The sequence below is a fragment of the Phodopus roborovskii genome, unplaced genomic scaffold (assembly GCF_943737965.1).
Source record: "Phodopus roborovskii unplaced genomic scaffold, PHOROB, whole genome shotgun sequence".
Classification (NCBI taxonomy): Eukaryota; Metazoa; Chordata; class Mammalia; order Rodentia; family Cricetidae; genus Phodopus; species Phodopus roborovskii.
This window is the reverse complement of record NW_026126408.1, coordinates 11853870-11876338: the sequence shown is the minus strand read 5'-3', so window position 1 is coordinate 11876338 and position 22469 is coordinate 11853870. Positions and strand designations below refer to the sequence as shown.

The window sequence follows — 22469 nt, the reverse complement described above, 5'->3', positions numbered from 1 at the left end:
TTCCTTTGAGGGCCTGTGAGTTGGTCTGAAGTGGACCACATTCTGATAACTGTCCCAGAGCAGCTAAGCAAAGCTCTGTGATACTAAGTAGCCAGGTACACTCACATACATACACACACACCAAGCAGAGTGGCAGGTTCTTGAACCAGTGAACTTGAGATGGTCTGATCAGCTGCTGTCCATCTCTCCAAATGGCCCCAGGATTGGTCAGGTCTACAAGAGTCCCATGCAGGAATCTCCTCTTGTGAGTGTGGCTTCTCGTTCATTATGGCCTCCTCCCTTGATACTCTTCCCCCCACCCCAGTGTCTTCAGACCTCATATCATATTGATAGCCTCTGACTTCACAGTTTACAAAATACCCGTTGCATCTCACCTTGTCACATCTTCACAAGGGCCATTCAACATAGTGCCTTTTAAATCCTCATCTTATGGGTGAGTAATTAAGGCTCAGGCTCAGAAAGTGGCAGGACCAAGGTTCCATTCTTTGGAGCTGTAGAGCTGAACTGGCAGACTTCATAGTTTTAGTCTTAAGTAGCAAGGCCAGACCATGAGGGTAAGAGAGTCCTGCTTCCTATGGGAATATCCCATTGTATGACACAGTGCCAGGCCTACTCCTAGTGACATTAGGAAGGAGACTCAAAGTGTCATGTAGGAAGTAGGATGGAGAGAGAGCTGGGCTTTATCCCAGAGACCAAGAGTCTTTGCCTCTTAGGCAACAGCTCAGTGAGTGAGTGGTTGTGTTTTCCCTTTTCCTCTTACCTCCATTTCCCTTTGTATAAAGTAGGATGCTAGCCTGGGGGGGGGGGGGTCACCGAGCATCTACCTATCTAATAATTCTATGGCCCATATTAATCTGAGAAAAAAAGAACAAAACATTTGGTCTACACAATGAAGCCTTCTGTCAATCATGTCCAATTCCCCATTGTCCTGAGAGTTGTCGGGGCTTCAGCATCCTTCGGGGCTTCAGCATCCTTCCTTAGCTGACCACTTCTGGGAGAACCTCTGGCCCTACATGGGGCTAGGTTACTGAGTTAATCATAGACCTGTTAAATTACTTCCTGTTTTTTTCCCCCTTATTTTTTTTTCTTCTTTGTAAATAGAATCTCACATAGTCTAGGCTGGCCTAGAACTCTTTATGTAGCTGAGGGTGACCTTGAACTAATTATCTTCCTGCCTCCATCTCCTGATTGCTAGGATTACAAACAAGTACCATCACCATTCATGGTTTTGTGCACAGTTGGAGATCAACCCCAGAGTTTTGTGCATGCTAGAAAAACATCTACCAACTGAGCTATATCCTCAGCTGCCTGTTAAATCTCAGTGCTACAATGTCACAACCCAGTGTCCTAGGCATTTCCGGATCCCTGGAGCCTTCAACACTGGGGTTGGAGGAAAAATATGGAGAGCCATGAGCTTGCTTGGAGGATCAAACACTGCCATTTCTTATTTCCTCTTAGGAATGTGAGATAGGAATGGGGAGGCCCAGCCCAGAGCCAGTGGAAGATTGACAATTGAGCTGTGTGCACTGTCTGTGTACTAGCATATGCTGCTGCACCAGGGGCTGTGGCCTGGCTTGTTTAATATTTAATTCACTCATGAAGAAGCTCAGCCAGGGTTATACTGAGCTGCTTCCTCGAGGGAAGGATCAGGTCTGGTACCTGGGAGATGCAGGATATTAAAGGCAAAGCTGCCAGTCCAGTCTTGTCTGGAAGGGAGAGAATCTAACATGCAGGGTGGTGTTATTGAGTGGAAAATTCTATCTGGCCCATCAGTCATTGATTTCTCTTCCAAGGTACCTCTTACCGTGTTAAGCTGGGAGGCAGTAGGGATAACAGAGGCTAATAAAGGAAGGAAGTACAGATGGGTATTTCAAATGTTCTTGTTGGGAACTGACTGGTATCTTTCCATAAGATTTTTGCATCTAAGGCAATGTAAGAACACAGGTAATAGGACAGTCAGGGAGTCAGGGTGGAGTTGTACATAGTGGCATGCATCTGAAGTTTCAGTTGCTTGGAAGACTGAGGTAGAATAGTTCAAGCTTAGGAGTCAAGGCCAACCTGAACAACATGATGAGACTCCGTTTTGAAAATAAACACACAGACAGATAAGTCGATAGAATGATCAATACAAAGATATGGATGGCCAGAACTGGACTTCTTACACTAGGTGTTTACCCCACACAACATTATGTTATTGCTGGCAGGGGCCATGGAGTACCAGTGTAGATCTGGATCAGGGTCATGCAGGTGGCTTGAGCAGATCCCAGCCTGTTCATGTTCAGTCTAGCCTCTTTCTCTTGTTGTTTACATTCCTGGTGAAGTAATTTGGTTTATTTTCCTTTCCTTATTGGTGTATATTTATTATATATGCTTCTTTATTATGACACTTTTACACATGTATACAATGTATTTTTATTATATTCACCCCTTACACCCTCTCTTGCTCCCCTCCTACTTCCAATGATCCCCTTACTTTTTCCAACCAACACCTCTTCTGCTTTTCCTGTGTGTGTGTGTCTGTCCCAATGAGTTTCATTAAGGTTGCTTACAAGACCATGGGCACTTACTGGTATCTAGACCACTGTGGGGGAAGGGGGTGTCTTTCTCTTCCAGCAACCATTAAATATGTGAAAGTAATTTTTTTTTTTTTCGAGACAGGGTTTCTCTGTAGCTTTGGAGCCTGTCCTGGAATGCGCTCTGTAGACCAGGCTGGCCTCAAACTCACAGAGATACGCCTACCTCTGCCTCCCAAGTACTGGGATCAAAGGTGTGCACCACCATCGCCTGGCTTGTGAAAGTAATTTTTTAAAGGTGTATTTATTATGTGTGTATGTGTGCCTGAGTGATGTGCACCATGTGTGTGCAGGAGCCTGCAGAGATCAGTCAAAAGAAGGCATTGGATCCCCTTGAAGTTGGATTGCAGAAGATTGTGAGGCGTGTGGGTACTGAGAACCGAACCTGAGTACTCTAGATGAGCAGTAAGCACTCTTAACCATGAAACCATTTCCTCTGCTCAAGCCATCGGTTTTTACATAACGCCATAACACTATAATCTTACTCCTTCAACCATCCCTAGTCATGGACATTGTTTCCATTTGGCAGCTATGAAAACCCAGGCTGGGGAGATGTTGGTTGATCTATGAATCTGGTTAAGTGGCAGAGCCAGTACCAGAATTCAGGTCTTCCGATGTCCCCAGCCGTGTGTTCTTTTCATGTCACCCAAAATTTCCCCCTGTTTGCTCCCTGTTCAACTCAAGACAAAGATTTTGCCTTTCTGAGTTTTGGGTCCCTGTCAGTTAACGAAAAACAGAAGCTAGACATAGATCCTGAGGCAGTGGGTGAGGTGGCCATTAGCACTGGTTATCAGATATAAACTGAGCAGCCTGGGAAGTTCCAGGAGAGGAATGAATCCATATGCTGTGATTTCTGAAACACTCTGCCCAGGATAATCAGCAGGGATCAAGGCCAGAATGGAAGCCAGGCAGAGGACCCAATCTTCCTGTGCTGCCCCTAGGGCTGGTTCTGGGATGGTGGAAGCATTTTGACAGCTCGCTAGGGAGCCACAGAGTAGTTATAACATCCAGTCCCACCTCTTTCCCAGGGTTGCACTGAAGATGAAATGAGATCATTATTAGCATGGGGGCATTTGAAATAGGTTGAAAACACTGAAATGAATGGAAGGCATTAGCGGCCACAGGGTGCCTTCTGTCTGCCAAGCAGGGGTCCAAGACTGACATCTTTGTTGTTAGTTTAACTCTTTCCTTACCCTGCTTTTTTTTTTTTTTTTTTTTTTTTTTTAAGTGCATTATCACAACTGTGTAGAGCCAGGCTGAAAAGGTCTCAGAGACCTCGGGAGTCCGGGGAGCTTTCCCTTCTCTATTCTGCAATTAACTCTTCCCCACGTTCTGAGTTAGCCATCTTCTGCACTTCTTATTCTCTGCCTCTGCCATTCCTTTCCTCTAGTTCCTGCCACCCCCACCCTGGGCCAGCTAAGTGCATCTGAGTCGACCCAGTGCCCTCCTTCAGGGTCTGACTCATCTTCCAGTCTGTCTTGCCTGCTTTCCCTGCCTGCTACCCTCGAGGCTCCTGATTCTCTTTGTTCTCTGGATGTGCACAGATGCCATGCCTGTCTCCTCTAAATCTTTCTCTTTTAGAACTCTCTGTTTGGCTTTTACCGCATTTACTTTGGGCCTCACAATGTTAAGAGTACAGATGGTGTGAGTTTGTGATTGTGACCCGTGCCCTTTGTACCATTAATCATTAGCAAGCCACATACTTAGATCATATTTCCAGGGGGCTGGGGGACTTGATAGTAATCTTATTCTGTGAAGTAGGAGGAATAAGTAACATTACAGACTAACAGTACAAAGGCTCAGCTCTCTGTAACCAAACACATATGTAGAGGAGGCCCTCCCCAGTCATATGTAACTGTGCAAGAAAATTTGCAAGTGATTGCTTTATTTTGAAGCTAACTTATTTATTTATTTATTTATTTATTGAGATTGATATCAATTTGACAAACTTTGAAAGGAAGCTGTTTAAGGTAGGCAAGACACAAAACCCAGGCTGAAATGGAAGAGAGGCATGTGTAACATTGGAGTGATTCTGCAGGAAGCAGGTCTACAGAGTGAGGAACAGGGATTCTGGCCAGAGCCCAACTCTCTCGTCTGTGGTGGGTTCAGAAAAGAAACCCTCAGAAACAGCCACCAAAGCCAGAGGGATGAGATCACCGCACAGAGGACAAATCTAACTGAATATTCATTGTCCCCTTTGTGGGTTCCTCTTCTGCCTCCTGTGTTGGAGAATGAGCCTTATTCACATATCGGGTTAGCAGACAGGAAGTTTCAACCCAAGCATTAACAATCTCAGCAATAAAAATGAGGTTTATTAAGATCGACTTCATGCTAACTATATGCAAAAAATGCAAATAGGCCATTAGTTCTACTCAAGCACCTCCCAGGAAATATATTGCCATTGTTCCCATTTTATTTCTTTATTGATTGCACCCAGGAAAGCACTAAAATGCAGAACTACATTCTAAACCTATTTTATTTTTAGGTAGATTTCTTTTTTCTGCGCTGTAAATTGAACCCAGCACCTTCCTTGTTAATGCAAGGGAAGCATTTTGCCACTGAGCAATAAGCCCCACGTAATACAAACAACTTTTAAGAATTATTATTATTGTCTTGTTTGTTTTTGAGAGGTTCTGCTGTGTGGTGCTGACTGATCTGTAGAGCAAGTTGGCTTTGAGCTCTAAGGGATCAGCCTGCCTGTGCTTCTCAAGTGCTGGAAATTAAATTGCATACCACCATGCCCAGAAAAACTATTATTGGTTTTGTTTGTTTGTTTGTTTGTTTCACATGCATTCCTGTTTTGCCTGCGTGTGTGTCTGTGAAAGTGTCAGATCCCCTGGAACAGAAGTTACAGACAGCTATGATCTTCTATGTGGTTTCTGGGAATCAAACCCCGGTCCTCTGGATGAGCAGCCAGTGCTCTCAACCACTGAGTCATCTCCCTGCCCCCCTTTTTTAAATTTAATTTTATTATTTTGTGTGTATGTGTATAGCTGTATAGCACAAGAATTCAGTGCACTGGAACCAGAAGAAGTTGCTGAATCCTCTGGGACTGGACTTATGAATAGTGAGCCACCATATAGGTGCTGGGACTCAAATCTGGGTCCTCTGTAAGAACAAGTGCTTTTACCTCTGCACCATCTCTCCAGCTCCCCAAACTGCTAATACAAGGTCTTGCTATGTCACTCGGGATAGCATACAACTCCCAAATGTCTTATTTCAGTGTCATGTGTTCTGGGACTGTAAGCATGAATCACTATGCCTGCTTTTAAGAACTGCTTGACAGAATCCACTTTCCTTAAGAATCAGTGTTGTGGCCAGGCAGTGGCAGAGCATCCTTAGCACTTGGGAAGCAGAGACTGGTGAATCTCTGTGAGTTCCCAGGCAGCCTGGCCTTCAGAGTGAGTTCTAGGACAGCCAGGCTACACATAGAAATCCTGTCTTAAAAAACAAAACAAACAAAACAAAACAAAGGAATGAGTGTGAATTTCAGATGTGGCTTAATTGGTAGAGTACTTACTTATAATGCCTGAAACTATTGATTCAATCCCCTGCACTACCAGGCTTGCTGGAACAAGCCTGTAATCCTAGCACTCAAGAGGAGTTCAAGGTCATCCTTGGCTACATAGCAAGCTGGAAGCCAGCCTGTGCTATGTGAAACCCCTGCCCCCTTGTAAAACAAACAACGTACTGGGTGGCCTTAGTGGTGAAGTTTTAATGGCTGAGTACTTATCCCCAAACTAATTGATTTGAATGTCAAACATGTACAATATTATTATGTGTTAATTGCTCCTTGTTATAGTAATAGGCTCTATCTGGAAATGGAGCTCAATGGTAGAATAGTTGCTGAATTTGTCACCATCCAAATAGGGCTGGGAACACCACCCAGGGAACTCCCCTAATAACCTGAAGAGTGTCTTCTTTCCCAAAGCTGATCTGGTTTCAAACACATGTTCTCAAGGACACTGGGCCCTTGCAGGCACTGGGGAATGCAGGCTTAGTCATCAGATCTCTGTATGTACCCGACCCCATCACAACTGAGTCTTCCACTGTCAGACCCTGAGAAAAGCTTGGTGGTAACACATGGCCCGTTTTCTAGGCTGGGGCTAACATGTAGGTCAGTGGCTATGGCCTCTCGTTGGTGGGAGTGTACCAGTCAGTATTCCTGTTCTTTCCAACCTTGCTGAGTGTGCTCAGTTCCCAGATGTGTTGTGTGCCCAGGGCATTTTTGTTGTTGTTTCAGACAAGCCGTCCTGGAACTCACTCTGTAGATTAGGTTGGATTTGAACTCAGAGATCCTCCTGCCTCTGCCTCCTAAGTACTGGGGCTCAAGGTGTGCACCACCTCCACCCAGCTTGCCCAGAGCATTTTTTATGTAGAAGTCTGACCAGTGGGAAGCCGGTGAGAGGGTGTGGTGGGCACTAGCACTTGGGAGGTAGAGGCAGACACTAACTATGACCTTTTCTCAGAACAGGATGGCCTGCAGTTCAAGGCCCTGAGTTTGCACTAAAGATCTGAAAAAGAGATTTTTTTTTTTTTTTTTTTTGAGAACAGATTATATCTAGCCCAGATTCTCAATGGGCTCGTAGCCAATTTCTAATCCTCCTGCTTCTACTTTCTTAGCACTGGGCTCTCAGGATTACACTATCATACCCAGTTTATCTGGTGCCAGGGATTGAACCCAGGGCTTTAAGCATGCTGTGTAAGCACTCTACAAATTCAGCTTAATCTATAGTCCCTGTTTGGTTTGTTTGTTTCTTTGTTTTTTTTAAGACAGGGTCTCTTGTAGCCTAGGGTGGCCTTGAACACCTGATTTTCCTTTCTTTACATCCCAGTGGTGGATTTATAGGTGTGTACCACCATGGCTGACAATACATTTTAAAAACTATTTGACCAGTAGGAAATATATATAAGACTAATTCATTTCCATTTGCAATTTGGGCTTCATGCTCTGATGAAGCTGTGGAGGCTCTTTGGTTAGTTAGTCCAGGTTTCTCAGCTCTGTGCTGGCTGGAGGAGTGTTACCATTGCTGCCTTTGGCCCTTCCAGCCTCCAGAAAATGGAATTAGATGAAGTAGCTGTGATAATGTTCCCATTGTTTTCTGAGGACCCAGGACAAAGGCATGCCTGGAATTCAGATCAAGAAGAGCACTTTGCTCTTGACTCTGCCCTGCCATCCATTGTGCCTGGCCTGGGGCACTTCTTTGTAGGTACAGAACTGGGTGGCATGTCTGTGTGGACAGGAGAATGGCCTGCTTCTCCTTAGTAACTGCTGTGTGGATGTAAAAGACCAACCTCCATGCTCAGAGTTTGTATGCCACCTGCATTTAGGGTTTAGATTTAAGATTTTTGCTTATTTATTCATCTTTGTTTGTTTGTTTGTTTGTTTTTTGTTTTTCAAGACAGGGTTTCTCTGTGTAGCCTTGGATGTCCTGGAACTCTCTGTAGACCAGGTTGGCAGAGATCCCAGAGAGCTGACTGCCTCTGCCTCCTGAGTGCTGGGATTAAAGACATGTGCCACCACCACACTATCATTATTCACCTTTTGATGCTGGAAAATGAAGCCAAATGCATGCCAAACTATGTTCTATCTCTAAACTCCTGCAGTTTTTTAAAAAATTATTTATTTACTTTTAATTTTTTAAATTTTTGTTCATTGGTATTTTGCCTGCATGTAAGTAAGGGTATTGGATTCCTTGGAACTGGAATTTACAGACAGTTGTAAACTGGAAATTGGACCTGGGTCCTCTGGAAGAGTAGTCAGTGCCCTTAACCTCTGAGCCATCTCTCCAGTTCCAGCTCCTAGAACTTTAAATATCCTGAGATAGTCAGTAAATGCCTGCCAGTCAAACTAAACAGTTACTGTCCAGTTGTCTTTTTCCTCCCAGATTTCATTTACTCATTTGTTTGTTTGTTTGTTGAAGATGACCTTAAACTTCCAATCCTCCTGCCCCACATCTAAAGTGCTGGGATGCACCACAGCGCCTGGCTTACTTTTGGCTTTGTTCCCTAACCTAGATAGCCTGAAACTCATTATGCAGTTGAGGCTAGTTTTGAACTCCTGATCCTGTTGCCTCCATCTTCAGAATACTGGCTCCTGCATATTCCAAAGAAAAAGGCTACAGAGCCGGCTTGAGCTGTTTCTGTAGCACTAGGTAATTGTCATGCTGGCTTCTTCCTTCCTTCCTCCCTTCCTTTTTCTTTTCTTTCTTTTTTAAATTTACTTGTTTATTTATTTTATGTGCATTGGGATTTTGCCTACATGTATACCTGTGTGAAGGTGTCAGAACTCCTGGAACTGGAGTTACAGACAGCTGTGAGCTGCCATGTGGGTGCTGGGAATTGAACCCTGGGTCCTCTAGAAGAGCCCCTAATGCTCTTAACAGTGAGTCATCTCTCTAGCCCTCTTTTTATTTTATTTTTTTTAGAGACAGGGTTCCTCTGTGTAGACTTGGCGGTCCTAGAATTCACTGTGTAGACCAGGCTGGCCTTGAATTCACAGAGATCTGCCTGCCTCTGTCTCTTGAGTGCTGGGACTAAAGTGGGTGCCACCACCACTTGGCTCTTGCTTTTTCCTTTCTTTAGCTGGCTCACAGGAAGATGCTGACAGCAACAGTAGTGATAAAGCAGCCACCTTTTTTCCTCATGTGCTTAGTGCAAAACACTCTGATCGTTCTTATTGCCCCTTGATTTATTCCAGCCTCACAGGAGCACTGTGAAGCAGTGCTGGCCCAGTTCTCTTGTGACAAGTAGGGTACTGACTCGTCACGTGCCATGAACATGGTAGTTCCAGAATTGTGAGGCTCTGATGAACTGGCACCATAGTATATGACCTTCCCCTCCACACTGCAATACATCTGATCAAATTTATGCTAGATCCTCCACTAACGGGTCCCTGTGGGAGCTCCCGTCCCCCGAGGTGCGTAAGTAATCATCTCAGTCCTTCCGTATGATGCAAACCTGTGCTTGTACTCTCCCATCACCACCAACCATAGAATCAAATCGAATCTTTAAAAATTAGTTTTTATTCATAGCCAGGCAATGGTGGCTCATGGCCTTAGTCCCAGTACTTAGGAGGCAGAGGCAGGCAGATCTCAGTGAGTTTGAGGCCATCCTGGTCTATAGAGTGAGTTCCAGGACAGCTAGGGCTACACAGGGAAACCCTGTCTAGAAAAACAAACAAAAAGAAAAAAAGTAGTTTTTGGCCAATATCATTGCCCCAACTGTCCTAAAACTTGCTCTGTAGCCCAGGCTGGCCTTGAACTTGAGGTCCTCCCACCTCAACCTACAATGCCTTGCTGCTTTTTACATTTTTTAAAAAACAGCAACAACAATATTTTGTTTGGTAAGTTAGTCTTTCTCTTTTGGGGCAATAGTGGGGATTAAAACTAAGAGCTCATTCATGTGAGGCAAGTGCTGTACCACTAAACTACGACTACGGACGGCTCTTACATTTTATTTGAAACAGGGTCTTGCTAAGTAATCTAGGTTGGCCTGCAACTCCCTATATAGATCAGGCTGGACCTTGTGATCCTCTTGTCTCACTCTGCCCCCAATGAAGCTATGGGTCTGTGACGCCACACTCAGCTTATTTATTTATTTTTACAAGAGCACACATTGCTTTTGTTTTGTTTTGCTGTGCTGGGCATTGAATGTAGGACCATGTACATACACTACAGAGCTGTGCAGTTTACATCTCCAGGCCCACTGCCAATTATTTTTATGAGACGGTCTTACTGTACTGTCCTTTGAACTCATGACTCCTGCCTTAGCCTCCCCATGTAGCTAAGACTACAGCTACATGCATTTTACATTTATATATTTATTTATTTATATGGGGGAGGGGTGTTAGTAACATAATAGTCATAACTTTTGGAAGTCGGTTCTTTGCTTTTATGGGATTACATTTAGGTTGTCAGGATTGGTGGCATGTGCCTCTGTTCCTGACCTGCTGAGCCATCTTACCAGACATAGTTTATTTGTTTTTAATTAAAAAAACTAATCTAAATTTTTAAATGAAGAAACCATTGTCAGGATTCTATGGTTTAAAAAAGAGAGAGAGAATGAGAGAGAGAGAGCTTAGACTTCACACAGAAAGAAAGGGAGCCCAATATGGTGGCTCATACCTGTAAGTATTTAAAATGTAAATGCTGTAGGATCAGGAGTTCAAGGGCAGCCTTGACTACATAGGGAGTTTGAGGCTAGCCTGGGCTACATGAGATTATCTTTAAAAAACAAAAGTGTTAACCCATCCTGATAACAAAAGCCTGTAATCCCAGCTACTCAAGAGATAAGTCAAGGTTAAGAGTGCTTACTGCTTTTGTTCAGTTTCCAACACCCACATGATGGTTTACAACCCTCTAAAACTCCATTTCTAGGGAATCCAGTGCCCTGTTCTGGCCTCTTCAGGCTTTCATGTATGTGGTACACAGGCACTCCCACAGGTTACACACATACCCATAAATAATTAAAAAGAAAACACTGAAACAAAGAATTACAAATTCAAAGCTGACTTGGGTACAGAGTGTGTTCAAGGCCAACCTGGACAACTTGTGAAACTGTTCCAAAATAAAAAGTGGAAAAGGCAAGGGTTATTACTGAATTATAATAAAGAGATTGGCTAGGAAAAATGAAGCCCTAAATTCAAGCCCAGTACCCCTTACACACAAAAGTGTGTGTGTGTGTGTCTGGTAGGATGATTCACTTACAAGCAGTAAATAATTTAGAGAAATCAGGGTTTGAAATAATATTCAGTGGATTTAGTTGCTGATAATTCTGTGACTTGTACACATCTTTTCATATCCCAAAGAACACAAGAAACAATCCAATCAATAGGTGTTCAATGCATCTTGCTGATGAGCATGGAATCTCTGTCACCTAGAAAGATCCACCCTGTATGTCCTCTGTCAAAAGCAGTTTAGTTAGTCAATGTACAGTCTTAGATTTTGTTAGTCCTGAGAAGCTGGCATTCTGTCACCTGGATTTGCAACCCAGATGTTGGAGGGAACCTTCTAGAAAGCTACAAATACAGGAGATAAATAGTGGGGCCAACGACATGGCCCAGCCTGTGACCTGAGTTCTATCTCCAGGTCCCATGGGGTAGAAGGAGAGAACCAACTTCTACAAGGTCTCCTCCCAATCCCACATGTCCATCATGGCACAAGCACACACATGTACACACACAATCAATAACTGTAGTAATCTTTTTTTTTTTTTTTTTTTTTTTTTTTGAGACAAGGTCTTTCTATGTTATTCCTGGCTGCCTTGGAACTGTCTTGTATATCAGGCTAGCCTCAACCTTGAAATCATCTGCCTCTGCCTCCCCAGTGCTGAGATTAAAGGCAGACACCACATGTCCCAAATAACTTGTTTTTGAGAGGGCAGTAGTGGAGAAAGAGGGGGTGCGAGTCAGTCTGGGTGCCCCTGCTCTGCCTGGGCCCACCTCTTTCTTAATGCTCCTCTCTGGTGTGGAAGGGAGCACTTCTGTGCATCCCCAGCTTGCCCAGCACTGGGACCAGAGCCAGCCTGACTTCACTCCCTGGCCGATGTTTTTCCCAATCTCTAATTTCTCTACTTGCTAATTCGAATATTCCTGGCACTTGAGACATCAGTCATTTGTGTTGCATTTTGAGCCATCACAGAGGGAACTGAGATGTAATGTCCTGGTTTGTGTGTCCCCAGGGCAGAGGACCACTGAAAATAGCACTATTCATCTGAAAATAGAGCTATTCACTCCCTCCCCTTCATCTCTCCTTTCTTCTCCCCTTATTGCTGACTCCTCAAGACCTACAATCAGGGAGTCTGAAAAGAAGAAATAGTCTGTGATGGTAGGAATGGGGTCTGTTTTAGGAGATGGAAGCAGGCTGTTGAGCTGGGTTTTTGGGTTGATCCTTTGCAGTGACATGGAATCCCAATGGCACAGTGAATCAAAGAATTACCATGTTTCATTGTGCTTGTTTTGTCTTTTTCCAGTATTCCAAGGCTTTGTTAGAAATTGTGCTACCAAGTGGGCTACATTCCTACACCTACATGGTCATTTATCACTTCTATATCTGTTGCCCATCTTTTTTTTTTTTTTTTTTTTGAGACAGGATTTCTCTGTGTAACAACCCCCAGGCTGGCCATGAACTGACAGAGACTCTCTGCCTCTGCTTCCGCCTCCCTAATGCTGGGATTAAAGGCATGCACCACCATTGCCTGGCTTCCAGCTTTTGTTCTTTAACCATAGCCTACAAGAGAGTGAGTGGTCTGATTCCCACTTTACAGATAGGACCTCTGAAGCCAGAAGGCTGACATCTCAGACATTATAACAGGTGGCAGAGCATATGAGGAGACACTCACAGTGTGCCCTGCGCTCTGCTCTTCATATTATCCCAGTACAGATCCTGGAAAATGGACCCCTCCCTTGAGCATTCCAGGTTTCAGCCTTTTCCGGACCAGCTGTTCTCAACTTGAGTTCAGACCCCTTCAGGGGTTGAATGACCCTTTCAGAGGGGTCACCTACGACCATTTGAAAATACAGATGTTTACATTACAATTCATAACAGTAACAAATGCAGTTATGAAACAGCAACTCCAATCATTTTATGGTAGGGGGTCACCACAACATGAGGGACTGTGTTAAGGGTTGCTGCATTGGGGAAGTTGGGAGCCACTGCTCTAGCACTCTAATGGTAGACCCTCCCGAGCATGTGGGGAACAGTGCTCTCACCAGCCCTCATTCCAGAGGCCCCACAAGAGCCCCACATAGGCAAAAGCTCTTTCAGCTGGGAGAGAACGCAATGGCTCCTGAGTCAGCCAAGACACAAATATCAGATGTGGCTTCTTCCTATACACTGCAGACCTGAAGTCAGTGGGTAGCCAAGGAACAGAGATAAGAGCACTGGACTTGGAGTCAGGTTAGTATCCAGATGTTTCCTGCTGGCTGCCTCTATAATCATGGGTAAAATCTGAGCCTTGGCTTTCTTATGTTGTCAAGTGGAGGCCACAAGTGTGATATCATGTCGAAAGGCTCTTGTGATAGTTGTATGATGATTAAGGTGAAAAAGACCTGGTCCACTCCTGGCCCCTCAGGGCCCATGTGGCAGAAGAAGAAAACTGGCTCCTACAATGCTGTCTTCTGTCCTTAACCTGTGAGTCATCACTTCCTGCCCATTAATAAATACATGGTTTTTTTTGTTTTGTTTTGTTTTTTTTTTTTTTGTTTTGTTTTGTTTTTTAAGAGACCCAGTCTAGCCACAGATGTAGGGCAAGATGCCTTGAGACTCTACTCTTCTGCAGACTGCCATGGAGTAGCTGGCGGTAGCAGGCCAAAGCTGGTTTGCCTTTTCTATTCTTGAAAAAATACACTTAATGGTATCCTCCCCACAAAGTGGTTGGTTAGACCTGACTGTCGTCCTTCTAGCAGCACTGGGGGCTCCTATCTCCTCTGGTCGGTTGATCTCTCACTCTCTGAATGTCTGTAGTACTATGCCACCATGCCTGGTTTACATGATGCTGGGGATCAAACTCAGGACCTCTTGTATGCTAGGCAAGCACTCTACCAATGGATGGAAATGCCCCAGCCTCCCTCCCTCCTTGCTCCCCTTCCTTCTTTCCAGTGATATCTCACTGTGTAGAACAGGCTGGCCTTGAACTATGCTCTTCCTGCCTGAACCTTCCAAATACTAGGATCACAGGTGTGTGCCTCCGGGTCCAGTTCAACTTCTGGTTCTATACTCCGGTTGTTCCAGGAACTGGAAGGAGTGAGCTCTGAGAATTCCTCGTGTCTGTCAGCTGACAGTGTCCTTGTGGTGATCCTGGCGTTATATGTTGTACAGCTGTTGACCTGCTTCTCATACCCCAAGCCAGAGACTTTATGAAATCAGGAAATGACTTGAAAAGATCAGAGTTAATATAACATGAGTTACACACATAGATTCCTTCGATAGGAGACACCAAGCTTGGATAGCTGCATTCCGGGGCCTCTATATCCAGTTTCTAAAGTGTGGAGGTTTGTAGCAATGATACCCAAGGTCTACTTGGTCACCATGTGATCAGCACCCCTCTCTCAAGAATCAGACCATGGCACCCTGGAGCTCCCAAACAGATCTGCTCCACCCCACAGCATTTGTGTGCCTTTTACCCCAAAGAAGCCAACAGTCCTGTCCCTAGGCCCCACCCACCTACACTCTTGCTCTGAAAGATCACAAAGGAAGCATTGACCAGAGCAGCTGAGATCTCCAGGGAGCTTTCCCCTGGGACCAGGACCCCATATTGCAGTCCCTCTGCCCTGCACACCCAGCTTGAATTGGACAAGGGTTGGAGGCCTCCTTGTCCCTCCCTTAGACGATGGCTAAGGACAGATTTCTAAGGCAGAGGAAGACATGAGCCCACTATCCTCAGAAGGAACAGGAAAAGAAAAAAGAAATGGACAAAGAAGCTGGTGTGTGACACAGTTCAGACTGCGGGAGTGAAATTGCTAAGACTGGGGGGGGGGGGCAAGGACCTTGCACCTGGACCCCATCTTGATTTCATGCCAGAACCATCCCCCTCTCCTAACACGAGGCTGGTCTTGTCTGCCAGGCTTGGTGGACACTGAGGACTTGGGTTAGTGTGCAAGACTTACTTAGCAAGAAAGTGACAATGCAGATTCAACTGTCACTCGGCCTGGGCAGGACCAGCTGAGGAGGGGGACACAGAATAAATGGAGTGGGGTGGAAATAGGAAGTTAGTCACCATTCAGGGTATCTTTTCCAGCCAGCAGGAGGGGTCTTGAAACAATTCTAGATCCAAGAAGAACCCTAAGCAGAAGCAGGCTGGGATGCATGGCATGGGATTGCAGGAGGACGGCTGGGCCTTGGGGGACTCAGTCTCGGTGAATGCCTTAGGTGCCAGGCCTGACCACTAGCTGAGATTCTGTTTGACAGGGTCCAGATGTAATAAAGACTGCGGTAAGGAGAACAGGAGCCTAGATATAGGTAGCTGGGGAAGCTGGAAGTTGGGCAAACCGTTATGTTATATAACAGACCTACGTGTTCAAGCCTGGCGGTGGTGCACCTTTAATCCCAGCACTTGGGAGGCAGAAACAGGCGGATCTCTGTGAGTTCAAGGCCAGCCTGGTCTACAGAGCAAGTTCTAGGACAGGCTCCAAAGCTACACAGAGAAACCCTGTCTTGAAAAACAAAACAAAAAACAAACAACAACAAAAAAAGTCCATGTGTTCACCTAACAGTCACCCTTCTTAGCTGGGCATTATAGAACATGCCTGAATGGCAGAAGGACATATGAGTTTAAGTACAGCCTAGTCTATATAGTAAGTTCCAGGTCAATCTTGGCTCAAAACCAAAAGAAAAGTATCCCCGAGCAGCACGAAAGAGTGGTTGAGAAATGAGAGATGGGCCTTGATGATTTTACCAAGATGTCATGGAGAGTACAAGGCAACCTAAACATGGGGTGCATGCTTGTAATGTAAGCACTTGGAAAATAGGCAGAAAAACTGGGCATTTAGAGCCATCCTCAGCTATATATCAAGTTGGATGCCAGCTTGGGCTACATTCAATCCTAATCCTGCTTGAGGAAAAACAACAACAAGAACCCTGATTATTAAATTCATTAAATGAGGAGGCTCACTTTTTTTTCTTTTCTTTTTCCACAGGGTTTCTCTGTGTGGCCCTAGCTGACCTCGAACTCACAGAGATCTGCCTGCCTCTGCTTCCCCAGTACTGGAATTAAAGGTGGGCGCCACCACTGCCCAGCTTCGTTTGTTTGTTTTTGCTGCTGGGTCTCCTGTAGCCTAAGCTGTGCCCAAAGCTGGCCTTGAACTCCCCAACCTCCCTCTCCCCCTCCCAAGTGCTGGGGTTGATAGGTATGCCACACTACCCAGGTGCTCCTCCCTTCGGGTGACCTTAAAGCTGCCGCCTTGGAAATTCCACATTTGTACCAGGGTTGAATGGGAAAGTCAGACTCTCCCTTCTCACAGCTGTTTTTGATCACATCGTGTCCGGGTCTGTCCTCTTGATCTTCCTTTGCCCTCCCAGCCTGAAGGATGGCGCCTATTTTTCCATCTCTTACAGTAGCTCTGAAACGGCCTTTGCTGCCCTTCTCTGGCTTGCCTGTCTCCTTTGAGGCTCTGGAGATCCAGATTTGGCTATGTTGTGGTTCTCTGCTAGGGGACAATTCCTTTTGTTTTGTTTCCAAAAGGCCTTCCTGAAGGTCCTTGGCTACTGATATTGTACTTTTTAGCTGTGGCAGCATATTAAGCCAGTCTTTTGGGAGCAGTAGAGAATTTCTTCTTTCGCTGTCCTGTCTTATTCTGGTTCATAATGCCTTGCCCACAGCTATCATTTCATGAGCAGAGTGAAGATCACTTTCCACTCAAATGGAAAGCTGTAATAGAAAAGCTCATCTACCCACCTTTTATTAATTTATTTTTTTCAGTCAGCTCACATTGTTCCTTATGACCTAGAATGATTCGGGGTGTCTATGGAATTGAACATTTAGTCAGTACATGCTTCCTCATACAATTTTTGTTGTCATTGTTGTTTATTTCTGTTTTGTTTTCTTGAGACATGGTTTCTCTGTGTAACAACCCTGGCTATTCTGGAACTTGCTCTGTAGACCAGGCTGACCACAAACTTACAGGTCTGCCTGTCTCTGCCTCCTGAGTGCTAGGATCAAAGGCATTTGCCACCACTGCCTGGCTTCCTTGTACGATTTTTAAGAGAGAGCAGTCCTGCCATCCCACACTTAGGCCTGTGTTTCCTTACTCTAACCCACTTCCTTCCCAGTGAGTAAGCACTTCACCTTTCTTCATCCCCACACCCCATGCAATGTTGAATAACTTCTGAAATGCAGCCTTGGGGCGGGGAGGGAGGCATCTTAAGTCCTGGCCACAGTGGGCTTCCCTAATGCTGTAGTAATTTTGTCCCAGTTTGGAAGAACTCTGAGAGGGCTAGTCAGTCTTCTGCTGCTGAAAACATGTTGCTTTTCCTGTAGCTGGTCCTATTTCCTAGTCTTCAACACAGGGACACGTAAGTCACATGGGGACCTAGGAAAATGTAGATTCGTGTGCGTGTGTGTGTGTGTGTGTGTGTGTGTGTGTGTGTCTGAGAGAGAGAGAGAGAGAGACAGAGAGAGAGAGATTGTGCACACATGTGCTCACATAAGATGAAGATGTGCAAGCTTGTGTGAGCCTATGGAAGCCAGAGGTTGACATTGGTGACTTCCTCTACCAAATTATTAATTTTATTTTTTCAGACAAGCCCTCTTAGTAAGCCTGGAGCTTAGTGAACCTAGATTGGCTGGCCAGCAAGTGCCAGGGACCTTCCTGTCTCCACCACCCCTCCTAGCACTGTTAATCTAAACTCAGATTACTTACGCTTACACAGCAAGCCCCTTACCCACCAAGCCACACACCCCAGACCCAGAAAATGCAGATTCTGATTCACGGTGTTTAAGTGGTTTGTTAGGTGCCCTGGTGATTCCAGTGGGCAGCAGAGGTTGAGAAGTATTGCCTTTTTGTTAAATGGCATAGAGTAAAGGATGCTAGAATTACATAAACTGCTGAGGGAAATCTAAAGACTCTGGGCTGGAATGGACAATGTGACAGGTGTGGAGACTGGACCAAATGCCTTTGAGGGTGTTTCTTCCAGGTGCCAGAGTGCTTAGATACCTGTGAACCTCAATAGTAGGGGCTTTATGTCACACCTATCCCACCACACTTTGCTGGGTTTCCCAGATGCTGTGACCATGACAGGGAACATGAGCTGATGGATGGAAGAAGAAGTTGGGATAGAGTACCCCCCCAAAAAAAAGGGTTCAGGGCCTTCCTTGGGATGAGACCAAGGATTCTGTTCTGTTCCATTCCTCAGTTAATGGGCACTGTTTTATGTCAAATACTGTGCTGAGTCCCAGGGACCGTAGCGTAAGAGTGAGGCATGGTTCCTGCCTTGATGGAGCTAATGGGATGAGATGGAATGTTTGTTTTTTTTTTTTATTTTATTTTATGTGAATTGGTATTTGCCTACGTGTATGTCTATGTAAGGGTGTCAGTTACCCTGGACAGGGACTTACAGACAGGTGTGAGCTGCCATGTGGATGCTAGGAATCGAACCTGGGTCCTCTGGAAGAGCAACCAGTGCTCTTGACCACTGAGCCATCTTTCCAATCCCACATGGGGGAACTATAGGAATACATCCTGGTTATGGCAGCGGTCTGAACAAGCAGCTTCAGAGAGAGATCAATGACAATTTCCTAAGCTGTTCCTGTTGGGTCTTGCTAGATGAGTAGCAGTTTTCCAGGTATCTGTAGAGAGTGGAGAAGGGAAAGTGGTATTTCCTCCTATGGGGAGTAGAGGCCCATTGGATAACTGAGCAGAGGAGAGAAGTTGTTTAGACTTGTGGTTTTGGAGGATGGATGACAGAAGAGGAAACTGAGGCTGTAGGAGCCTATGGGTGGTCCAGGCAAGTCTTAAGGATTCCAGTGAGGTCAGTAGGCATCAGTAAGGACAAAAAGGGCACAGTAATGTAAATTGTGGGAAGAAGCATTTAAAGATGACATACAATGACTGGCCATTTATAGGGGTGAGTAAGGTGTGAGACTATGCTACCAAGGGCACTAGATCTCAGAGTTATATTAGTTATAGCCTTGAACTGAGAGGAGTCAAGATGAGTTAAGTCCATGATATAGTGATGGGCTAGATGGTAAGAGAATTACCCAGGGATGCAGAAGGCTATGGTGTGGCATCCAGGATAGCCAGCCCCTCCATTGCCTCTTGCTCTCTCCTTTGTTTTTGTGATTGCACAGGGCTTCTGTGAGGTTCCTGCCCCTCCAACTGACCTGGCTTTCCTCAATGTCTACTGCCATATTGCACAAACCAACCTCTGACCCCCCCATAGCATCCTTTAACCCTTGTCCTGCTCTGATCCCAACAATGTGATGCTCACAGGCAGCTGCCCACTCCCCAGCCTGGCAGCACCTCCAGCCCTGAGAACCCTCAGACATGTCAGCTGGTTACACCGGGAAAAATTCCAGTGGGGAGACAGCCAATTTTTTCCAGTGGCTCAAGGTGATGTCAGCTTTCCAGGAGGCCAGCGGTGAAATCAGAGGGCAGTTGTCTGCCCTGGGAGAGTGCCCTCTTATTGGCAATAATGACAATGCATTTTATGAAATCAGACTTTGTACAACTCCATTATCATGTCCCAGGGGTCCTACTGACGGCATTGATGGGGGCAGGGGGCTTCACACATCATGGAGCGCTCAGTGAGGCTGGAGATGTGGTATGCAGATCTCTCCTCTCTGTTATTTTCTAACTGACTAGTCCAAGACTAGTCACTCTGTCTCTTCATTTGTTACATGGAGAGATGAGCCCTCTTAAGGGAGGGTTAGTCAGCCCCATATACTGTGCTGCTTGTGTTTGTGAGCAGCCCAGAAATAAAGTTATGTTCTGATACTGCAGATGTGGACAGGGAGGGGCGTGGCTTGGGGGCCTTCAGCTTACTGAGCCGATTAGGAGTCTTTTAGGTTGTGTCTAAAGCTCATGTAGCCTCTGGGGCCTCATTTTGTCCCCTGTTGCCAGGGAATCTCTCCCTTGGGTTGTTCTGATTTCCTCAGCAGCCCAAGATTAGACCTAGATTTCCTGCTGCCCCAGTGATGAGCTGTCTTCCTGAGCAAGAAAGCACACAGTGCAAGGGCTGGGCTGCCCAGTGACTGCCTTTTCTCCTCCTGCTGCATGCCATCTAGGGCTTGGTTGCCAGGAATAAATTGCCATCCACCTTCCTCACAGGCATGGTGACCCAGCAGTCCCTTTGTTTTCATAGCAAAGAGATCAGGTGGCTTATATTCCTGAAGGGGTTCCCTCCTTTTCACCCTTAAGCAATCCTGTCCACAATAGTAGCTTTGTGCTACCACTCTAGAGGCTGGAGGAGGAAACTCAATTCCCACTGACAAGGTTCTGTCTAGGCAGGCCTTATGTCCACTCTTAGAAGGATCGAAGGGAAGAGGAGCAGCATGTCTGCTCTGTGGTCATTGGAGTGGACTTGTGGAACGGAAGCAGGAGGATCAGGAGTTCAAGGTTATCCTTGGCTATATTACTAGAAGGAAGGGAGAAAGGAAGGAAGGGAGGAGAGGGAGAGAGATCTCTTAAGTTGTCAACAGAAATGATGGCACATATCTGCAATCCCAAAACTCAGGTGGCAGAAACAGGATTGCCACAAATTCTAACCTAGCCTGATCTACATTCAGGCTAACCTGATCTACATAATAATTCTGACTAGCCAACACTACACAGTGAGATCCTTTCTCAAAAAACAATCAAACCAATAAAGCTCTGTGTAGTGGTACACATTTACAATCCAGCACTGGTCTATTGCATAGAAGGTTTGAGGTTAGTCTGAACTACATGTGACACTGTGACCAACCAACCAACAAACAAACAAAAAATCCCAAATTGGGCTGGGCGATGGTGGCTCACACCTTTAATCCCAGTACTCGGGAGGCAGAGATTGGCAGACCAGCTTGGTCTACAGAGTGAGATCCAGGACAGGCTCCAAAGCTACAGAAAAACCCTGTCTCAAAAAACAACAACAACAACAAATCCCAAATTGGGATGCTATGAGCCTTTGCCAGTCCCATCTCTGAACCCCATTGTGTCCTTAGGCCATGGAAAGCAAGCTGCTCATTGGGGGGAGGAACATCATGGATCACACCAACGAGCAACAGAAGATGCTAGAGCTGAAGCGGCAGGAGATTGCTGAACAGGTAAGGATGCTAGGCTTCAGGTTCCCTGAGGTGGCCTTGAGGTTATGTGTGGGGTCTGCTGGGCTGGGAATCCTGAAATTAGAATGCTGAGAACCCAAGCTAAATCACTTGGATTCCATGGGTCTCCCAGCTCAGTGTCTTCTCTTTGGATGAGAGGAAGAGGTGGCTTTCCATGCTCTTAGCCTCCACGAGTCCTCTGGTGTTAACTCCCAGACCTTCCATTGCCAATTTATGGCTATTTCCTAAGTCATCCAGTTAGTTACCAGTCAGCTGTGATGTTATAGGTGATGTCCCCAGAGACTGCCAGTTCTTAGGGCTGGGGTTTCCATGCACATAGTCACACCTGACATAGTATGTTGGCAGGAGCTGAGAAGAGGGGTCCATGTCCAGTGCTCCACTTAGAATTGTGAGGAACAGTGAACGTGAGCCATGGGTGCCCCTCACACCCAGGACCATGGTAAAGCCAGCTTTCATGACAGGCAAAGAGAGCCAGCCCCTGTGCTCTTTAGCCCAACCCCAGTGTGCCTTGTTTTTCTGTTGTGACCACTCACGGTGCCTTGCCCTAGAAACGCCGTGAGCGGGAAATGCAGCAGGAGATGCTGCTCCGAGATGAGGAGACCATGGAGCTGCGTGGTACCTACTCATCCCTGCAGCAGGAAGTGGAGGTCAAAACCAAGAAACTCAAGAAGGTGAGACAAGCAGCAGGGTAAACAAGTTGCTGCTTCAGCATCACCTCCAAGGGCCCCTCCCCACTGCCCAACCCCTGAGCTATATATACTGCCTGGGCTGATGGGGTGAGGGACAGCCAGGGCATCAGGGGGTCACTTCCACTCTACAGGGTGGTCATCCTCATGTTCCTGGGTAACATCTCTACTTTGGATGTCACCAACGAATCATAGCTTTGGGTCAGGGAATGTGACAAGGCTATGGAGACTCATGCCCAGGGAGGAAAATGAGGTTCTCGACACCACACTAAGGGGCAAGGACCTGGTCACCAGGATCCTGCAAAATTCATGTAAAGATGTGACTTGAGATGGGGGTTTAGCATGGGAAATTCCAGTGTGAACTCAGGGAAGGGCCAGAGGTGCCCCAAGATGACTGGGACCACCTCAGAGCTGGCCCGGCCCGGCCCGGCCCGGCCACTCTAGCAGTTCCAGG

General features: G+C 45.9%; 1 protein-coding gene across 1 annotated transcript in view; it reads left to right on the top strand.

Moving 5' to 3' along the window:
- Kif3c (kinesin family member 3C) overlaps positions 1 to 22469 on the top strand; it is a 37558-nt gene that overhangs the window by 1823 nt on the left and 13266 nt on the right. Inside the window, exons 2-3 of the mRNA XM_051181737.1 lie at positions 21210 to 21311; positions 21878 to 22000. Coding sequence (XP_051037694.1) covers positions 21210 to 21311; positions 21878 to 22000 — 225 coding nt within the window. The remainder of the gene's footprint in view (positions 1 to 21209; positions 21312 to 21877; positions 22001 to 22469) is intronic.